This window comes from Plecotus auritus (genome assembly GCF_963455305.1).
Source record: "Plecotus auritus genome assembly, chromosome: 3".
NCBI lineage: Eukaryota > Metazoa > Chordata > Mammalia > Chiroptera > Vespertilionidae > Plecotus > Plecotus auritus.
In genome coordinates this window covers 42,866,173-42,885,415 of record NC_137772.1, presented here as the reverse complement: position 1 = coordinate 42,885,415, position 19,243 = coordinate 42,866,173, and the positions used below count along the sequence as shown (strand labels likewise).

The 19,243-nt window shown below is 42.1% G+C and overlaps 1 protein-coding gene across 10 annotated transcripts in view; it reads right to left on the bottom strand.

The window, feature by feature from the left end:
* Positions 1–19,243, bottom strand: part of DOCK9 (dedicator of cytokinesis 9) — a 281,552-nt gene that overhangs the window by 191,737 nt on the left and 70,572 nt on the right. For 4 of the 10 annotated variants that reach the window (XM_080662391.1, XM_080662405.1, XM_080662394.1 and 1 more), the window contains exon 1: positions 18,080–18,333. The exons of 4 other annotated variants lie outside the window; for them this stretch is intronic. In XM_080662391.1, the coding sequence (XP_080518517.1) occupies positions 18,080–18,241 (162 nt within the window). In that variant the 5' untranslated portion in view covers positions 18,242–18,333. Of the gene's footprint in view, positions 1–18,079; positions 18,334–19,243 lie in introns of those variants that run through there. 2 more of the 10 variants (XM_080662399.1, XM_080662406.1) reach the window with 1 other exon arrangement.

Below are 19,243 nucleotides of genomic sequence, written 5' to 3'. Positions count from 1 at the left end.
CAACCTGAAACCCTCCTCTACTTCTCCTTTGCACGTCGTGGGCCTTCCATGAGTTAAATCCCAGCCGAGAATAGCTAACTCAGGACCTTGGTGCTAGGTGGAGCCAAAGGGTGTGCTGAGGGGAAGCATCACAGAGAAAAGCCACACCGAGTGTGACAAAGTTAAGGTTGAGGCAGCCTCTCACCTCTGCATATGGACCTCATCTCACTAAATGAAATGGAAGTCCCTGGAGGTAGGACCTACCCACCTTCATGGTGCAAGTTGGGCTGATCTTTTGTCCAGGAAGACAGACAAATGGAAAAGGCCTGTCACCAATTATGTGATGAGTCCTTTTTAACCTCGAGTGCACTTACAGCACTCCTGGCCTTGGTTTCCATCTGAGTCATGTAGGCAGAGTCCCAAGACAAACTGCCAAAGTATTTTACGTGTTTCCAATCTAAGAGACTTGGTAAAATCCATAAGGGAAGGAGACTTGTGGTCAGGACGCATGGTCTTGGTCAGCACCTCCTCCTTCCAGTTTCCCTAACTCCCCACCCAGCTGAGCTCTTCCCAATCTATCTCCTACCCAATAGGGTAAGAGTAACACCCAAAGGGAGGTTACAGGGCTGCTAACACTGCAGCTTAAACTCTAGGCATATAATTTCTTCTCAGTCACTCTATTACTCTCCATTACTTCCAAAATAGTAATGCAGAGAGGTGTTGGGGCACACCCAGCAAGGTAGACAATCCAAAACCATCTATATTTGCCTATGGATCTGAGCAACCAGATTCATCTTCCTAATGTTTCATTCAGGGCTATTATCAAAATGAGTTTGCAATTCCAAGCACACAGTGAGTGGGTGGTAGAGGAAGACAGCCACGATGTCTCTGTGGGGGGAAGGAGAAGGGAAAAGGGGGAAGGGGTTACAACCTTAGAATCGCAGTTTTACTACATAAATCATCTAACCACAGATAACAGGGTGGACAGAGAGTCAAAGCTATGCATCAACTCCCCCTTTTACTTTTGTGACAAAACCCAAACTCAGTTTGGCAACAGAAGCTCATACACTGTATATTTTGGAAATAGATGGCCAAAGTAGTCTCACAAAACCTAGTATGGCAATTCTCTTGAGGTCCTTCAACAGACTTTCCAACTAATTAATCTTGCTGTTCATAGGCTCAAAGGGTGGCTATGCGTCCTGGAACAAGGTTCATCGGAGCAGCTTATGAACACCTCCCGTCCCCAGGACACACACATGCTGGGAAGAGGCCTAGGAGAGGATAGCAACACAACTGTTCTTAATACGAAAAGTGAAAATAGTTTTAAGTTTCGTTGTTGTTTTTTAAAATTCATTTCCCAGTAGAAGAAATTCTTAACCAATGAACTCTCTGGCCTGGTTCAAGATCATCTGGCCTTCTCCTGGATTCTCTAATTGCCTGTTGCCAGCCAAGCCCTTCATGGCTGGGGCTGCAGGACAGACAACATAAGCAGTCCCAAAAACCTATCCTCAATGTTTCTTTCTTTTTTTTTTTTTTATGTTCTTTTTTTTTTTTTCAACAGAGGGTGATTAGAAATAATAACAAAAAGTTTTAAGGTTCTGGTGCAGCTAGAGGTTGTTTTTAAAATTAAGAGCGTAACTGCCTGCTTTCCCTTTGGACAGTGCCCAGTTTTTTGTTGTTTTGTGTGTGTGTGTGTGTGTGTGTGTGTGTTTCAGATAAACATGCATCTGCAGAAACTATCAGAATTTCCACATGTTTTACAACACCGGTCACAAGAGAGTATAACTTGGATAGTGGCCTGCATCCTCCTGTAACACAACGGCCCAGTCTAAACGGTGATTGAATTACAAGGGTGAAAAGTGAAAACGGAAATTCAGCACTGACTCTCTTGCACTAAGGTTCCCAGAAACCATCCATGCACCTGTATTTGTTAATCTGGCAAAGAAAAACTAGCGCAATCCTCCTCCTTTTAGTGGAAAAGGGAAACCAAAAATAAGACAATGATGTCTACTTTTGGGGGTGGCTAACATGTTCTTGGCTCTGCCTGACTTCAATACCCCATCCCAACCAACGCCCCAAATCAGATTTATAAAAGCAGGAAAATCTAGTCTGACTTAAGGCTCTGGGAGAGAACACAGAGGAGGCTTTAGGTGATACATATGCAACATAGACTCAAGAACACCAGCCAGTCATAGATTCAAACAAAAAAAGCAACATCATGGTGCCCTGTCTTCACAAGGCCCAGGGATACAATCTGCAGATGTTTTCGGCTTGCGAGAGCAGCAGCCAGACTTCCCAAAGCTAGATGCTAGGTTCCCAAGCTCAACTTTCAGGGGCCTTGGAAGAGGAGCTGGGTGGCTTGCAGGTGGCAAAACACAGCAGAGAATGCCACCAATAGAAACCTCATGCTCTCCCCAATTAAACATTTGAAATTTGCTCTAGATAACTATACACAGAAAACTGTGGCCCACTTAGAAAACAAAGAAGAAAAGGAGGTAAAAATCATTCTCCTCCTGCCATCAAAACAAAAACCACAACTCTCACACAGAGACTCACTGGCATATAAATGCTATTCATTCTGCAATTTGGAAATAAATGACAACCTGCTCCAAAATCTTCCATGATCACCTTCAGTGCTACCCGTAGTTAGCAAACGTCCCTCTAAAATGCAGACACTCCTTGGCAGACACAATTCTGTTAGCTCTGTATACCATGGTGTGAATGTTTTAATCAGACAAGAGCCTCACGTCTAGCTGAGATCATTCACACGCAGAGACCGACAACGAAGGTGAAAAGGAGTGAGGGTGGAATTCTGGAGCACTGAGGGAGGATCAGCCACTCTAGTGGGGGTTCCAAAGGCCAAGCCGCAGCAGGACAGAGGACATTTTAACCAAATACAACCTTGTCCTGGCGGTGTCTGCAATTACCTCCCTGCAAGGGGAGGCCTTTCAGCAGGAGCTATCCCAGGCAGACTAAACAACCATTCCAGTGCTCTCATTCCCATTCTGGAAGTATTCCTGGGAGGCCTATCTAAATGTGCTGCCTTCCATTTACTATTATGAAACCACTTTCAATCTATTTGGAACCATTTAAATTTGGTTTCAAAGATTTTGTTCAAAGTGAAAGGTTTTAAGTAAAATGGTTCCCCCCAAACTCTTTCCTAACAGAAAGAGCTACAAGTGCTTCAGTTCAATTTATACATGGCTCGTAATTCCCGGGGACAATCTAAACAGAGAGAGAGTACTTCAGACCATTATCCTCTTTTGGACATTGGTAGCGATACTAGACCGAGCCCCTCATTCCATACAAGCTCTTTGTGGCATTTTCCTTCCGTCTCTCTTGTAGGTCAGAAAGACCGGGGAGGCAGTTAGCTCTTCTGCAGGAAAGTCAGAAGGCACGGCATGGACTCCTCTGGACATCACGTTAAGGTAACCCTTGGATTAACCTTAATTACCTCTCACAGTCTAATAAACAAGATGGTGACCAGCCTCAGGTTGGGAGGAGAACCCAGGGAGCCTCATTCATCTGCCATGACACAGACCCAGATTCCCCAGAAGTTAAGGAAGCGTAAGCTTCAGGACCCTTCCTTGTGCATGGCCCTCCCAAGGTCCTGCATCTACTTGGGCGTTGGTAATTTTCTATCAGTTTTCTTTTTCTTTTCTTTTTTTGTCTTTAATTTTAGGTGTTGTTTTTTTTTAATTTCTTTATTGATTACGATGTTACATATGTATCCTTATTCCCCCATTGCCCCCCTAACCCCCCTCATGCCCTCACCCCCCTGTTGTCTGTGTCCATTGGTTAGGCTTATATGCATGCATACAAGTTTGTGGGGGTAAGGGAGAGAGATCCATCTATCAGTTTTCTTAAGGAAGGACTAAGTTGTAAAAGCTTCAGGGCCCTGCAAAAGCTGGATCTGACCCTGATCTGAAGGCTCCTCAGGCATTCGAACTCAGCAAGACCAACAGTGAATGCATGGTCTCTCTCCTCCTTCCCCTGCTCTCACACCAGCTAAACTTTCACCTGCCCTCCCCTTCTGTGCAGGCATTGATTCATGGCATCACCACCTCCCAAGTCAGAAGACTGGGCATCGTTATGCCCTGTTCCCAGCAGAGAGGGAAAACAAGGAAGCTGTTTCAGGGTTCTCTTCTGATTGCTCTTCACAATAAATAAATCATAGAGAAAGAAGAATAACTTGTAAGACTGATTCTCTGAGGATGCGGTTGCCTATTTCATAAGCCTAGAAAATATACAGGGAATAGCAAACGAGGGTAAAACTATTTAGTATACAGGACTGCCACCAAACCCACATCTTAGAATTCTAAAAGCAAACTCTCAGCATAGAGACTCTGTAAAGGCAGAGCCTCCTCCAGAAGAGAAGAGAAAACCTCAGTGGACATCAGCTCTGTGTCCCTCGGCTTAGGTTCACCAGTCACATCTACTTCGGTTTTCTCAGATATGGGCTTTTCTTTGGCAGGGAAACAAATGTTTATTGAAATGCATCCTAGAATAAAGCCTTGGACTGATCCTTGACGTGTGAAAAAGTACCCCTTTATCCAATCCTTGAGGCCCGATGCACGAAATTCTTGCAAGGGGCTTGGCCCTCACAGCCCCGTCTGCCTCAGCCGGCCCTCCCAAAACCGGCTTCATCCGGAAGGTGGTCCGGTAGGTCGTTCGGCTGTTCTAATTAGCATATTAGCTCTTTATTATATAGGATTCCAGTACTGAGATGACAACAAAAAACACACACAACTACACACAGTCACACATGCATTCACATACCCAAACCACACACATATAAACTGTAGTTAAGGAGGGAACTAAATTATATTTGAAATTTGTATAAGGCGTATGTAAAAAGAAAACTAGAATTTACTCTCCCTCTATTAAGAAACAGATGTGTTTCCTGCAGACACAAATACACTTGTTTTGAAAACTCTGGTCGTACTTCTGCTTATATTTTGCTGGAACTCCTTTTGTTAGCAAAGACCGGATATACAAAAAATGTAGATTCACATCAAGGTTACTTGAGGATGCAGCTGCCACACTGGATTTTTTCTTTCCTCATTCCTCAAAACGCACCAGAAAGTCCTTATCAGGACAAGCTTAACCTACTTTATGAACAGGCTATTTCACACAGAAACAAATTTACAATATGTGCTTTTTAGACTACTTAATTCAGCAACTTATGCAGTATATAGCCTGCAGAGTTTATGTTTCTCTCTCCAAATTGTTCCTATTCTTACTAAATTGCAGTTGAACAGTCAACTGAATGAGAACTTTGCTTCTACAATGGACGTAGAGTAGCACCATAGCAAATCCTAGTATATAAAAGAACACAGATATAATGAAGGAAGGATCACAAACCAGTGAGTAAGGAATGGATTATTCAACAAGCAGGATTAGGGAAAAAAAAGTGTTGGGCTAAGGCCGTGGTCGGCCGGCAAACTGCGGCTCGCGAGCCACATGCGGCTCTTTGGCCCCTTGAGTGTGGCTCTTCCACAAAATACCACGGCCTGGGTGAGTCTATTTTGAAGAAGTGGCGTTAGAAGAAGTTTAAGTTTTAAAAATTTGGCTTTCAAAAGAAATTTCAATCGTTGTACTGTTGATATTTGGCTCCGTTGACTAATGAGTTTGCCAACCACTGGTTAGGGCCTCGACTAAGCTGTATAACCAAGTAAATTCTAGATTGACTAAAGCAGGGGTCAGCAAGCTTTCTGCCAAGGGCCAGCTAATACATACGTTAATCCAGCTAGTAAATATCATAGGTCTCTGTCACAACCACTAAACTCTGCCACGATGAAAGCAGCCATAGACAACATGTAAACAAATAGGTGTGGCTACGTGCTAATAAAACTTTTTTTATAAAAACATTTGGACAAAAGAGCAAAGTAGTAAATAAATAAGCAAACAAACAAACTCCAAAAGAAAATACTGGTGAATATATGATCTGAGATAGGTAAGAATTCCTAAGCATAAAAGTAAGGGAAAAAAATCATAGAGTTGCTTATCACCTACATTTAAATTTGTCAGTAAAATAAGTACTATAAAGGAAGTAAACAAAATCAAAGGCAAATGACAAAATGGAGAAATATTTGAAATGAATATTACAAAGTATTTGGAGTTTGAAATTTGTCTCTCAAATTGGCAAAAATGATGCTGGCAATCATCATTTATAAAACAAGATTAATTATAACTGGGAATGTAAGTTGGATCAATCATCAAGCAATTAAAACAAAATGCCTTAAAAGGCTTTAATATATATATATATATATATATATATACATATATATATATATATATATATATTCATTTATTGATTTCAGAGAGGAAGGGAGAGGGAGAGAGAGATAGAAACATCAATGATGGGAGAGAATCATTGATTGGCTGCCTCCTGCACACCTCCTACTGGGGATTGAGCCCACAACCAGGGCATGTGCCCTTGGCCAGAATCGAACCCAGGACCCTTCAGTCTGCAGGATGACACTCTATCCACTGAGCCAAACCGGCAAGGGTCTTAAAAGGCCTTTAAAAAATTCATCCCTGCCTTACCAAGTTCATGTTTATGAATCTGGCCTATGAAAATAAGTCTAGATCTATAGAAAAATTTTTGGGTAAAGATGTCCTCTATAATCTTAATTTATAACAACCTGAATGCCTAACAACAGAGAAACATTTAAACAAATTCTAGTACATACATTACAAATGTAATATTATGCATCTAGTATTAAATCATGTTTTAGTGAACATTATGGGTATAAAAGTGGTCATAAAAATTATAAGTGGAAAGAGCATCAGAATTATTTATGAAATTTTATATCATTTTTTAATATTTGCATAAGTAGGGGAAACTATTAGAAAATATACACTAAATGTTAAACAGTAATTATTTCTGGACTGTGGGATTATGGCCGATTTTTGTTTTCCTCTTTATTCTTCTCTATAGTCTATAAATTTTCTGTAAATAATTATGTATTCTAAATATGAAAAATAAATGCTATTTTTGAAAAGCAAAATCAGTTGTTGCTTCTCACTAAATCTGTGGAAGAAACAGGAATCAACGACTTTGGATATCCAAAACATAAGACTTGAGGCAAAGCACTAACGGCTTTACTCATCTGTTTCTACTCAGTATTTCTGGGGCTCTTTCCCACTTCAGTCTCCTTGAAATAGCTCTTCAAACTCTAAAAGAGTAGAGACCTCCCAGAACAAACACATTCCAGCCCCCACATGGAACATTTCAGAATTCTCTTGGGATATTTAAGAATGCTAGTGATCATGCTTCCAAAAGTTGAGGCAAAATTAGTGCTAATTTGAACCCCAGTATAACTAACTATGTTACTTGCCTAAGTATACAGCATCTAGTCAATGTTATTCTGTTCAGCAAATAACTCTGTCAATAGCTTAATAAAGACGAATACGGAGGCAAATTGCTTGAAGTCACAAGGGGAGAAAACAAGTTTTCTTGTCTTTAATCTTCAAAAATCTCAAAATAATCTTTCTGGTAGACAATATGGCTATATATATAAAATTCTATAAAAAGTAAATATGGCCCAGCTGGTCTGGCTCAGCGGTTGAGCGTCCACCCAGGAACCAAGAGGTCATTGGTTCAATTCCCCATTAGGGCACATGCCTGGGTTGGGGGCTCAATACCCCAGTAGGGGGCATACAGGAGGCAGCCGATCAATGATGTTCCTATCTCATCTGTTTCTATCTCTATATCCCCCTCCCTTCCTCTCTCTCTAAAAAAGAAAAAAAGTAAATTAGATTGACCTGTTACTCCAACTTTAGAAATCTGTGCTCAGAAAACAATTTGACAAGTGTTTAAAGTATACATGCAAAGATGTTAATCAAAGCATTTACAGTTGTTTTAAAAAATGAAAATTGTGGCTATAGGTTAAATAAAATGTCACATCCTTCCAAGTACTGAAAGTCTATGTCCCTTCAAAATTGATATGCTAAAACATAATGCAACAATGTGATGATATTAAAAGGTGAGGTCTTTGGGGGTGATTAGATCATGAAGGGGGTCTTGCTTAGACGGAATTAGTGCTCTTATAAAAGAGACCCCACAGAGATCCCTTGACCCCTCCACCATATGAGAAACATGAGAAAACAGCCATCCATGAAACAAGACGTGGGCCCTCTCCATACACCAAATCTGCAGATGACTTGAACTTGGACTTCTCAGCATCTGGAATTGTGAGACATAAATGTCTGTTGTTTATAAGCCACCCAGTTTATGGTGTTTTGTTATAGCAGCTTAAAATAAACTAAGACACATCCATACAATGAAATGATGCAATTAAGAATGAGACATAAATGTAAACTCACTGATATGGAAAGATGTTTGTGATATATTATGAAGTCTCTTTAAAGCAAGTTACAAGACTATACTAACCAAAATAACATACTTATTATACTTATGTATTAGTCAGCTAGGGCTGCCATAACAAAATACCATAGACTAGACTGGGTGACTGAAGCAACAGAAATGCATTTTCTCACAGTTCTGGAAACTGGAAGTCCAAGGCTAGTGTGACAGCACTCTCAGTTCCTGGTAAGGGCTCTGGTCATGGCTTGCAGACAGATGCCTTCTTTCTGTGCCTTCACAATGGAAACAGAGAGAGAGAGAGAGACTGTATTCTTATAAGATTACAGTCCTATCAGATTAAGGGTCCACCCTTATGCCCTCATTTAACTTTAATGATTCCCTAAAGACCCTATCTCCAGATGCAGTCACATTAGGGGTTAGGGCTTCAACATATGAATTTTGCCAGGGCACACAATTCGGTCCATAGCAACCTGTTATATATACATGTTTTTTATGAACAGTCCTATACATGGATGAAATTCTGAAAGGTTTTGTCTCAAAATGTTTAAATCAATGATTACCTCTGGGTAGTAAACATGCTTAGTTTCTATCATAATTATTTATAATTTAACTAATATTAAGATAAATGAATCCCATGGGTAAGTAAATGGTAAGTTTTAGTAAAGCAATGGGAAAGGCGCAGTGTGCTCTGGTGCTAGCTAGCTCACACTGGCTATACTCATAGAAGCAGCATCAATCAAGCAGAGTGATCTTAGGAGACAGGAAATGGATCTAGGAATGACAGCAAACTGTTCCTTGAAAACATCAGCCCAATTTATTGTTGTGATCAAAATAAACAGCAAAGCCTTGGGCATCATTAAGAAGAATAGTAGAAATAAAATGTAAAACACTGCCTACCCAAAGCCATTGTCCTGTGACCAGACCTGTTGAACCAAAGAAGTGTTCCAGAAGGCAGTCAAGCAGGTCTCTGCTTTCTTACCCTTTTCAACACAATTATAACAATGCAAGAAATAGTTATGGGAGAGAACCAAGATGGCGGCATAGGTAAACACCTGTACTTGCTGCCTCCCACAACCACATCAAAACTACAACTAAAAGACAAAACAGTTATCATCCAGAACCACAGGAAAGCTGGCTGAGTGGAAGTTCTACAACTAGAAGGAAAGAAAAAAGCACATTGAGACTGGTCGGAGGTGCAGAGGTGCGGCGGTATTGAGGCGCGCGCAGAACAGGCTGGCAACTGGGTGCACTGTTGTTTTTTTCAATCAGAAGGGAGATACAAGTTCCCGATTGCTCTGAACTCCAGTTCCAGGTGAGACTCTTGGGACCCAAACTCATACAGGGAGAAACTGGACTGTCTGGCATTGGGCCTGAATGCGAGGGCGGCTTTCTCTCAGAGGTGCTTGCAGCGATCATTGTTCCTGCATGGGGGCATGGGACATGGAGACACGGAGACGGCTGACTGGCAGCCATTGCTGTATGCTCCTCCCTGGTGATTCCCTGAGGCCCCGCCCCACCCAATTTACAACCCCACCCAAGCTGTGCGAATCGGCTTTTGCATATGAATGGCCTGTCCTTTCCCAACCTAACCTAACAAACTGCAGCTGGGTCAGAGAGCTCCAAAGCTTCCAAAAGAAGGCCAAAAGCTCAGCGGCAGCAGCCTGTATTGCTTCACAGCTGGGCCTCATCTGGGCACTTCCAAACCCCAAACAAAGAGGAGGAATCTGCAGATCTTGCTGTAGCTCCTTCTGGGTGGCCTCAGGCAGTGGCTGACTTTGCACCTCCTTGGAGATCCAAGAGCCAGTGTACCCAGTGGTCAGTGTGAGACCATCCAGATTACAACTCTTCACATCCATAAGCGAGACACTCAAGGGGCAAACTCAGTGAGCACCAAAGCCCCACTGAAGCAAGTCCTGCCCCATAAGCGTGTCTCCAGCAAGGAAGTTCCCCAGCGTAGACACGGCTGGTCCTCACAGCCAATTGGCCTGGAGGTCAATTCCTCCCAGTGATACCAACAGCAATCAAGGCTTAACTACAACAAGACTGTGACTGTGAACCCAGGCCACAAAGGGGTGCACCAAGAGTGCCCACCTCAGGTGATTGGGGAGGCTGAGCCACTGGGCCGTATAGGACACCTAGCACACAAGGTCACTCTATCAACACAGGGAAGCAGCCAAAATGCAGAGACAAAGAAACATGTCACAAATAAAAGAAATGAAGGAAAGCAAACAACTGGATATAGAGATCAAAACTAGTTATAAGGTTACTCAAAAATCTTTTAGAAACCTCCGAGGAACTTAGTGAGACCTTCAAGAATCTTAGTGAGAATGCCAAAAAAATGGAAAATAACCAGTCAGAAATTAAGCATACACTGACTGAAATAAAGAATAATATACAGAAATTCAACAGTAGACTAGAGGATCCCAAGTATCAAGTCAAAGGTTTGAAATACAAGGAGGCAAAAAACATCCAACTGGAAGAGCAAAAAGAAAAAAGAATCCAAAAATATGAAGATAGTGTAAGGAGCCTCTGGGACAACTTCAAACGTACCAACATCCGAATTATGGGGGTGCCAGAAGAAGAGAGAGAGCAAGATATTGAAAACCTATTTGAATAAATAATGACATTAAACTTCCCCTACCTGGTGAAAGAAATAGACTTACAAGTCCAGGAAGCACACAGAACCCCAAACAAGAGGAATCCAAAGAGGACCACACCAAGACACATCATAATTAAAATGCCAAGGGCAAAAGACAAAGAGAGAATCTTGAAAGCAACAAGAGAAAAACAGTTAGTTACCTACAAGGGAGTACCCATACGACTGCCAGCTGATTTCTCAACAGAAACTATGCAGGCCAGAAGGGAGTGGCAAGAAATATTCAAAGTGATGAATAGCAAGAACCTACAACCAAGATTACTCTACCCAGCAAAGCTATCATTTAGAATTAAAGGTCAGATAAAGAGCTTCACAGACAAGAAAAAGCTAAAGGAGTTCATCATCACCAAACCAGTATTATATGAAATGCTGAAGGATATTCTTTAAGAAAATGAAGAAGAAAAAGGTAAAGATAAAAATTATGAACAACAAAGTGACAACAAATACATACCTATCAATAAGTGACTCTAAAAATCAAGTGAATAAAAAATCTGACGAACAGAATAAACTAGTGAATATAATAGAATCAGGGGCATAGAAAGGGAGTGGACTGACAATTCTCGGGGGAAGGGGTGTGGGGGGTGCTGAAGAGATTGAACAAAAATCTTACACCTATGGACGAGGACAGTAGCAGGGGGTAAGGGCACGGGGTGGGGTGGAAACCGGGTGGAGGGGAGCTATGGGGGGAAAAATGAGGCACATCTGTAATAATCTGAACAATAAAGATTTATTAAAAACAACAACAAGTCACTAAATTTGTGGGAGTGGTAGGATAGAGGGGGTCTCGGGGGGGGGGGGGGAGGGGATATCTATAATACTTTGAACAATAAAGATAAATTTTTTTAAAAAAAGAAAAAGAAACACTTATGAAGAGAACACCTTAAAATAATTAATATCCAGCTTTTACTTTCCTAACTGTCTTAAGCTGACAGATATTATACCATTTTTCACTGACCACTTGTCATTGGTTATACCACCATCTCCCCTTACCTCCTCCACTCCATGCCTGCCATCCCACCCATGCCCACCTCCCGACACACATAGACACAAACAAGCAGGGCTATAGGCTCTTTGGGACCAGATATCATATCACCTTCAACTCTTATTCCCTTTGCACATATTCAATAAATGATTATTAAATAAGTATGTGATAAATCAAAGGATTTTCACAGCCAACAGGTTTTTAAATTACAAATGACTGTTTAGCCTGGGGAGAATAGGTGATTGGATAAAATTCTATACATACAGTAGTAAAGGCTGAGGACACATTGATGATGTGTAGCAAATATTATAATAGCAGAACCATGAAAAAAACTCCAAAGCTCTAAGGAGGTAAAAAAAATTAAATATTAATTTAAAATGGGTAAAATTATCGCCATATTATTCTAACATTAGTGGCTTGGTACACAAAATTCGTGTGGGGGTGGGGGGTTCCCTCAGCCCAGCCTGCACCCTCTCCAATCAGGGACCCCTTGGGGGATGTCTGACTGCCAGTTTAGGCCCCATCCCTGGGGCCACAATCTGGGGCCTCTGGCTCCTAACCACTCACTTACCTGCCTGCCTGATCACCTCTAACTGCCTCTGCCTGCCTGCCTGATCACCCCCAATGGCCCTCCCCAGTCGGCCTGATCTCTCCCCCAATGGCCCTCCCCAGTCGGCCTGATCTCGCCCCCAATGGCCCTCCCCTGCTGGCCTGATCTCGCCCCCAACTGCCCTCCCCTGCCGGCCTGATCTCGCCCCCAACTGCCCTCCCCTGCCGGCCTGATCTCGCCCCCAACTGCCCTCCTCTGCTGGCCTGATTGCCTCTAATGGCCTCTGCCTCAGCCCCCACCACCATGGCTTTGTTCAGAAAAAAGTCAGACATCCGGAAGATGGCCGGTCAACTCGGTCTAATTAGCATATTACCCTTTTAGTAGTATAGATTATATAGGATAGAATTGTTTAAATGGGGGGGAGCCTTTTTCATCAGGAGAAGATGCTCTTGGCAGACAAAAATACGTAATCCCTATATCTGGACTGATAACCAGACATATGCACTATACTGCCAAACCGATCATTAAAAAATTGAACTGTTTTCTTACACCTTACACCAACAGCTGTTGCCCTTAAAACCCCTCCTCAGCCCCCACCTTAGGTTCTGCCTTTGCAGTTCACCCAGATTAGGTTCTGATTGGTCAGTTTCTATGCCAGTCAGCGTCAAAAGCTCCGCCTCCTAGGCAGCCATTGGCTCCTCACACTTCACCCAGATTTGGTTCTGATTGGTCAGTTTCTATGCCATTCAGCGTCTCTGGGCCTATCAACAGGCCTGATCACAGAGGCGGGCTGATCAGCCTCCACAGCAGAGGCCCCAGAGAAAGAGAGGCACAGCTGTTGGCCAGGCCCGGAGAGAAAGAGAGGCAAGTGCTGATCAACAGCTGCCATGGAGACTATGGATCAGACCCTGCTTCTCTCTCCAGACCTCTCTTCGGGCCTGATCTGCAGCCCTCTCGGCAGTCAGTGCTGGGTCGGGCACCCGCAGCGGTGGCAGTCAGTTGAGCTTTCGGCCATTTTGGATGTTACAGACCCTGGGTTTTTCTATTTTAGGATGGCACACACACAAAATTGAAGAAAAGAAAGTTTGCTTTCTTCCCCGTGTGACTTCCAGCAGTTTGCTTTCATTATTGCTCTTACGCAGCTGCCAACAGGGTCCTAGCTGCTGTCAAGGTTATAACTGAGGGACTTCTTCCGCTTCAGGTACAATCGGCAGAATGAGACATGGGGCAGGATAATCCCATAGCTCCTCAATTCTTCCACAGACATGATAAGAGAGGGGACGATTCTATGACTAGCTGGAAGTAAAGCAGGCCGAGTCCTAGCCAATAAGGCAAGGCCCATCAGAAACCTTCACAAACAAGGAAAAAGGAATTTACAAGCATTTTGTCTCAATTCAAGCTGCCACTCCTCATGGAAAATGCCTGGCCTGGTGCCTTCAGGCTCTCTAACGAACAGTGCCCTGTGAGACCTATATGTCAGCCTGCCCCCAATGGGGAGGTGAGCCTCCTCATCACTTCTGTACATCCAGCACACAAAAAAAGCACTCAAGTAGTTTCCTGAATGAGGTAAACTAATACATTCAATTAATTAGAAAAAGGAGGCTTTAGGAAAAAATCTATACTCAGGAATAAAATCTATCCCAACTCAGCCTTGCTGTCTGTTGCAGTAGAATTTAAGTGCAATGAACTTGAAATTTGGTCAGTCCACAATTGCCACATAAGCCCATTTCCCAGAGGACTATCCACCATGGGGCTGATTCATGCCATTTAGATATACTAATAAAAGGAGGCTTCCTGTACAAGACTGCCTTACAAAGCCAAAGTCTGCACTCAGCACATCTGGTTTTTGCTTTAGAGCCAAACCTAATGTTGCAGAAAGGCTTTTTCTTTACTATGTAGTTCTCTATTGGCTTATTAATTTATACTTTGCCTTTAAACCCCAAAGGATTTAATGTGATTTACATGAATACATACAAAATAAGATTTAAAAATATTTTTAAAAGAAGATGAGAACATAACAGACTATAATAAAACAGTAATTCAGGAAAAATAAAAAGCAAAATTAAAGAGGAATATAAAAAAATCATTTGATAAAAATTAAGTAAAAAATAAAAAATCATTTGGAATGGTCTATGTAGCTGTTAGAATTGGGTCATAAGTTTGGAACTAAGCTTTCTTTTTTTTTTTTATCCTCACCCAAGTATATGTTTTTATTAATTTTAGAGAGAGAGAAAGAGAAAGAAAGAGAGATCAACTGGTTGCCTCCCATACCCGCAACCTAGGTATGTGCCCTGATCTGGAATAGAACCTGCAGGTTCTATTCCATAAACCTTTTGGTGTATGGAATAATGTTCTAACCTACTGAGCCATCTGGCTAGGGCCTAAGCTTTCTTTTACTAGTCATATGAAGAGGTGGCTAAGATATATTTTCTGATATACTGCCTCGGGCAAGGGGAAAAAAAAGAAAAGAAAACAAATAGAACTACATCAAACAAAAAAGTCTTTGCACAGCAAAGGAAACCATCAACAAAATGAAAAGACAGCCCACTGAATGGGAGAACATATTTGCCAATACATCTGATAGGAGCTTAATATCCAAAATTTATAAACAACTTATAAAACTCAACACCACAAAAAACAAACAATCCAATTAACAAATGGGCAAAGGACCTGAATAGACACTTCTCCAAAGAGGACATACAAATGGCCAACAGGCATATGAAAAGATACTTAACATCACTAATCATCAGAGAAAAGAAAATTAAAACCATAATGAGATATCACCCCACACTTGTCAGAATGGCTATCACCAATAAATCAACAAACAAGTGCAGGAAAAGATGTGGAGAAAAGGGAACCCTCATGCAGATTGGTGCAGCCACTGTGGAAAGCAGTATGAAGTTACCACAAAAAATTAAAAATGGAACTGTCTTATGACCCAGCAATTCCACTTTGGGGAATATATCCAAAGAAACCCAAAACATTAATTTGAAAAAATATGTGTACCCCTATGTTCATTCCCGCATTATTGACAATAGCCAGGATTTGAAAGCAGCCGAAATGCCCATCAGTAGATAAGCAGATAAAAAAGCTATGGTACAGCCCTAGCTGGTTTGGCTCAGTGCATAGAGTGTCAGCCCAAGGACCGAAGAGTGGCAGGTTCTATTCCAGTCAAGGACAGGTACCTCGGTTGCAGGCTCGATCCTGGCCCTGGTCAGGGCACATGTGGGAGGCAACCAATCGATGTGTCTCCCTCACATCAATGTTTCTCTGTCTCTTCCCCACTTCCACTTTTTCTAAAAATCAATGGAAAAATATCCTTGGGTGAAGATTAACAACAACAAAAAAAGCTGTGGTTTATTTACACATGGAATACTATTCGGCCATAAAAAAAGAAGGAAATCTTACCTTTTGCGACAGCATGGATAGACCTGGAGAGCATTATGCTAAGTGAAATAAGCCAGTCAGAGAAAAACAAGTACCATATGATTTCACTCATATGTGGAATCTAATGAGCAAAATAAACTAACAAAATAGAAACAGACTCATAGAGAACAGACTGACAGAGTGGAGAGGGATTGTGGCGCTGGGTGAAAAGGGTGAAGGGATTAAACAAAATAAATCCAAAACTCACAGACACAGACAACAGTATGATGATTACCAGAGGAAAAGGGGATAGGGGGTGGTGGAAAGGGGCAATAAATAGTGATGGGAGGAGACTTAACTTAGGTGGTGAACACACATGATATATTATAGAATTGTACACCTGAAACCTATATATTTTATTAACCAATGTAACCCTCAATAAATTCAATAAGAAAAATTAAAATTAAAAAAAGAGTGAACCCTTGGGCAGAAGTGTCCCAGGAGAGAACAGTGAGGCAGCCTCAAAGGCTGGAGCAAAGTGAGGAATGAGGAGAGAGTGATAAGTATGAGGAGAAGAATGAAGATGAGGAGGAGGAGGAGGAGGAGGGCATGCTGGGGACAGACCTAGAGGCCACTGTAAGGACGCTGGATCTGATCTGAGCAGAGAGGAAACCCATCTGACTTTCCTTTTCAATGGAAGGCCATTGTCGGCCACATGGAAAAGAGGTCATAGGGTCAAGGCCAAAAGCAGGGAGACCAGTTCTGAGGGTGCATTTTTCACATGTATGCATGCTCATATAGCTTTCCTGCTGGTGCAGGCAAGGGTGGTGGGCAGAGAGCATCTGACCCAACACACAGGAGCAGTGTCCCCAAATGCTGTCCAGAGCACCAAGAAAGCCCCTGAAAGGTTACTGTTTCCTCATACAGTAAAACAAAAAGAAAAACAAGCAGTCTCTCAAAGGTGGGTTAACCAAAGACAAGTTAGCGTGGCCCGAGGGAGCAGACACTAGTACTGTGGGAGAGGCGTTGCCATCGCTAGTCAAGCCATCCCAGGGCTGTCAGGGTTATGGATCACACTAATGGGACAGACGCTGTAATGAGCTAGTCCTTCTCATTTCTGATACCAGTTATTCTCAAAAGCCCATTCCAAAATACATTAGGGTTTAAAATATTTAATAGTTAATACACCACCACTTAAATTCCATACCCACACATAACACTGCTTTCCAAAATGCATCTGATGCTCCAGTGATGTGATCCATTTCTTCCTCCCAAGTATTCAGAGAGCTCAAGTCACATAAGCCCCTCCACAAAACACACCCTCTCAGGGGGCCCTGCAAGGGTGGGGCGACCCAATCTGATCCCGAGATTCACACGGCACACCAGCACTCCCTTTCAATCTCAGAGGGCAGCCTAATAACCAGGAAAGGTTTGGGGTTTCAGCACACCTCGCCCTCACCACACGGAGTAACTGCTGGCTAGACTCACACACAGCAACTCTCACATGTACTATTCTCACTCATTTTGACAAAAACTGTGATAAGAACAGAAGGAAAAATGGCAAGGCATCCTGAGGGAGGAGGAGAGCCATATGTAGCTTCCTCATGAGCCTGGAATTTGTTGGAAGGCGGTAGCGAGGCACACCCATCTGTGACCTGACACCTCCTCAAGCATTGTAAAGGGAGTAAAACATTACATCCAAAAATAGTATATATAGTTGGATTTAAAATAATAAAGCTATATTTGTCTTATACCCATTACAGTTTCTTTCTTGCTCCCCTTGAATGTTTCCCCTGAATCTAAGAACTGACCCCAAGCCATTAGCAAGAAAAACCTGGCCAAGTAGAAGACTAAGATAATTCTCTACCATTTGAAGATGGTTCAATATCTAATACCTTAAATATATACTTTACCAAGTATTATTTCTGGGACGATACCAAGATCATGTAAGTTCATAATGCTAACTCAGAAAACTGTTCTGTAATCAAATATCTTACTCCAGCTTTTCTCTGTGAGCTTTTAGCTTTAATACCTAACATTCTCACACATACAACTGGGCACCTCCTAATTAAAACTGAAGGCCACTAATTACCCATTTATACCACACAGACTATACATATACAGAAATAAATATAGTTGCTTTACAAGTAAAGACTAGTGGGGTTTTTTTTAACACCACCAAGCTACTTATAAATTAAACAAAACAGCATTTACCAGACAGTAGGAGATCAATAGTTCTGAATCTTCTTTTGTCCAGTTGTATGCTGTATATTCAAGGGCATTATTCTCGCCTTGCTGTTTGCACATATAAGCACAGTTTCTTTCAAAAACGGTGCAGATGCCTTTAAACAGAATCACACTAGTAGTGCAACCCATCCCCAAGGTGTGGATGCTCAGATTTCTAGCATTCTCTACTCCATTTCCACATCATCTTCCTTGGCTCTTCAGAGCAGGCTCCCACTGTACCATCTTCATGACAGGCAGCTGCCGGCACCGGAACAGAAGGGAAGCTCTGAGCTGTCTCACTAGAATCTGCTCCTGCCCAACAGCCTGGCAAAAAAAAAAAAAATCCAGGCTCCGAGTGTAAAACAGGAGGGGTGGTGCAAACGCAAGATGACACACCTCGGATGCACCAAAACCTTTAAAGTACCGCTTTTTCCAGTAGATTGCTTCACCGTTAATACCAAAAAAACAAATAAGCCGAAGATTTGCATGTGGTTACTGGGAAACTGCCGGCTCCTGTGATTTGCTTGGGATTGTTCTGAATCTCAGAACCTGCCCAAAATGAAAAAGATGGTACCAGACAGCCACCCTGCTGCAGATACCGCTGGAAGGCACAAAGAATGTTCATCTGCTGCAAGAAATCACACTCCCAGAATGCTTAGCCTAGCATCTATATTAGCAAACATCTCTTTCCTTGACCTAAATATGCTGTTTGTTTAATCCTGCAGCAGCAAGGAACAGAGAAGCAAAAGAGAGGGGAAAAAGTCCAAAAATGAGTGAAATCACTAAGATGACTGCTGCTATGGAAACATGTGTAAGCCCACTTCAAACAACCATTTGCATGTGTGTGTAATAGCTTGCTGACAGCAAACCACAAGAGAATACAAAACTGCTGTGTCGATCATGACTTCTGTCCACTTCTACTCTTTGCTAGAGAGAGGGCTAGCAAGTTTACACTGCTTAAAAGGATTCTCCCATCTCTGGTACCCAAAGATGCAGATGAGAACATGGATAAAGAGTATGCAAATAAGAACAGGGATACAGAGTTACCTGGTCCTTCTGAAGCAGCACACCTAAGTATGCAATGGTAAATACACACTGAAGTCCCACAGGCAACAAGGTTATAACTGTTGTGCATAAGTAATTCAGATGCTT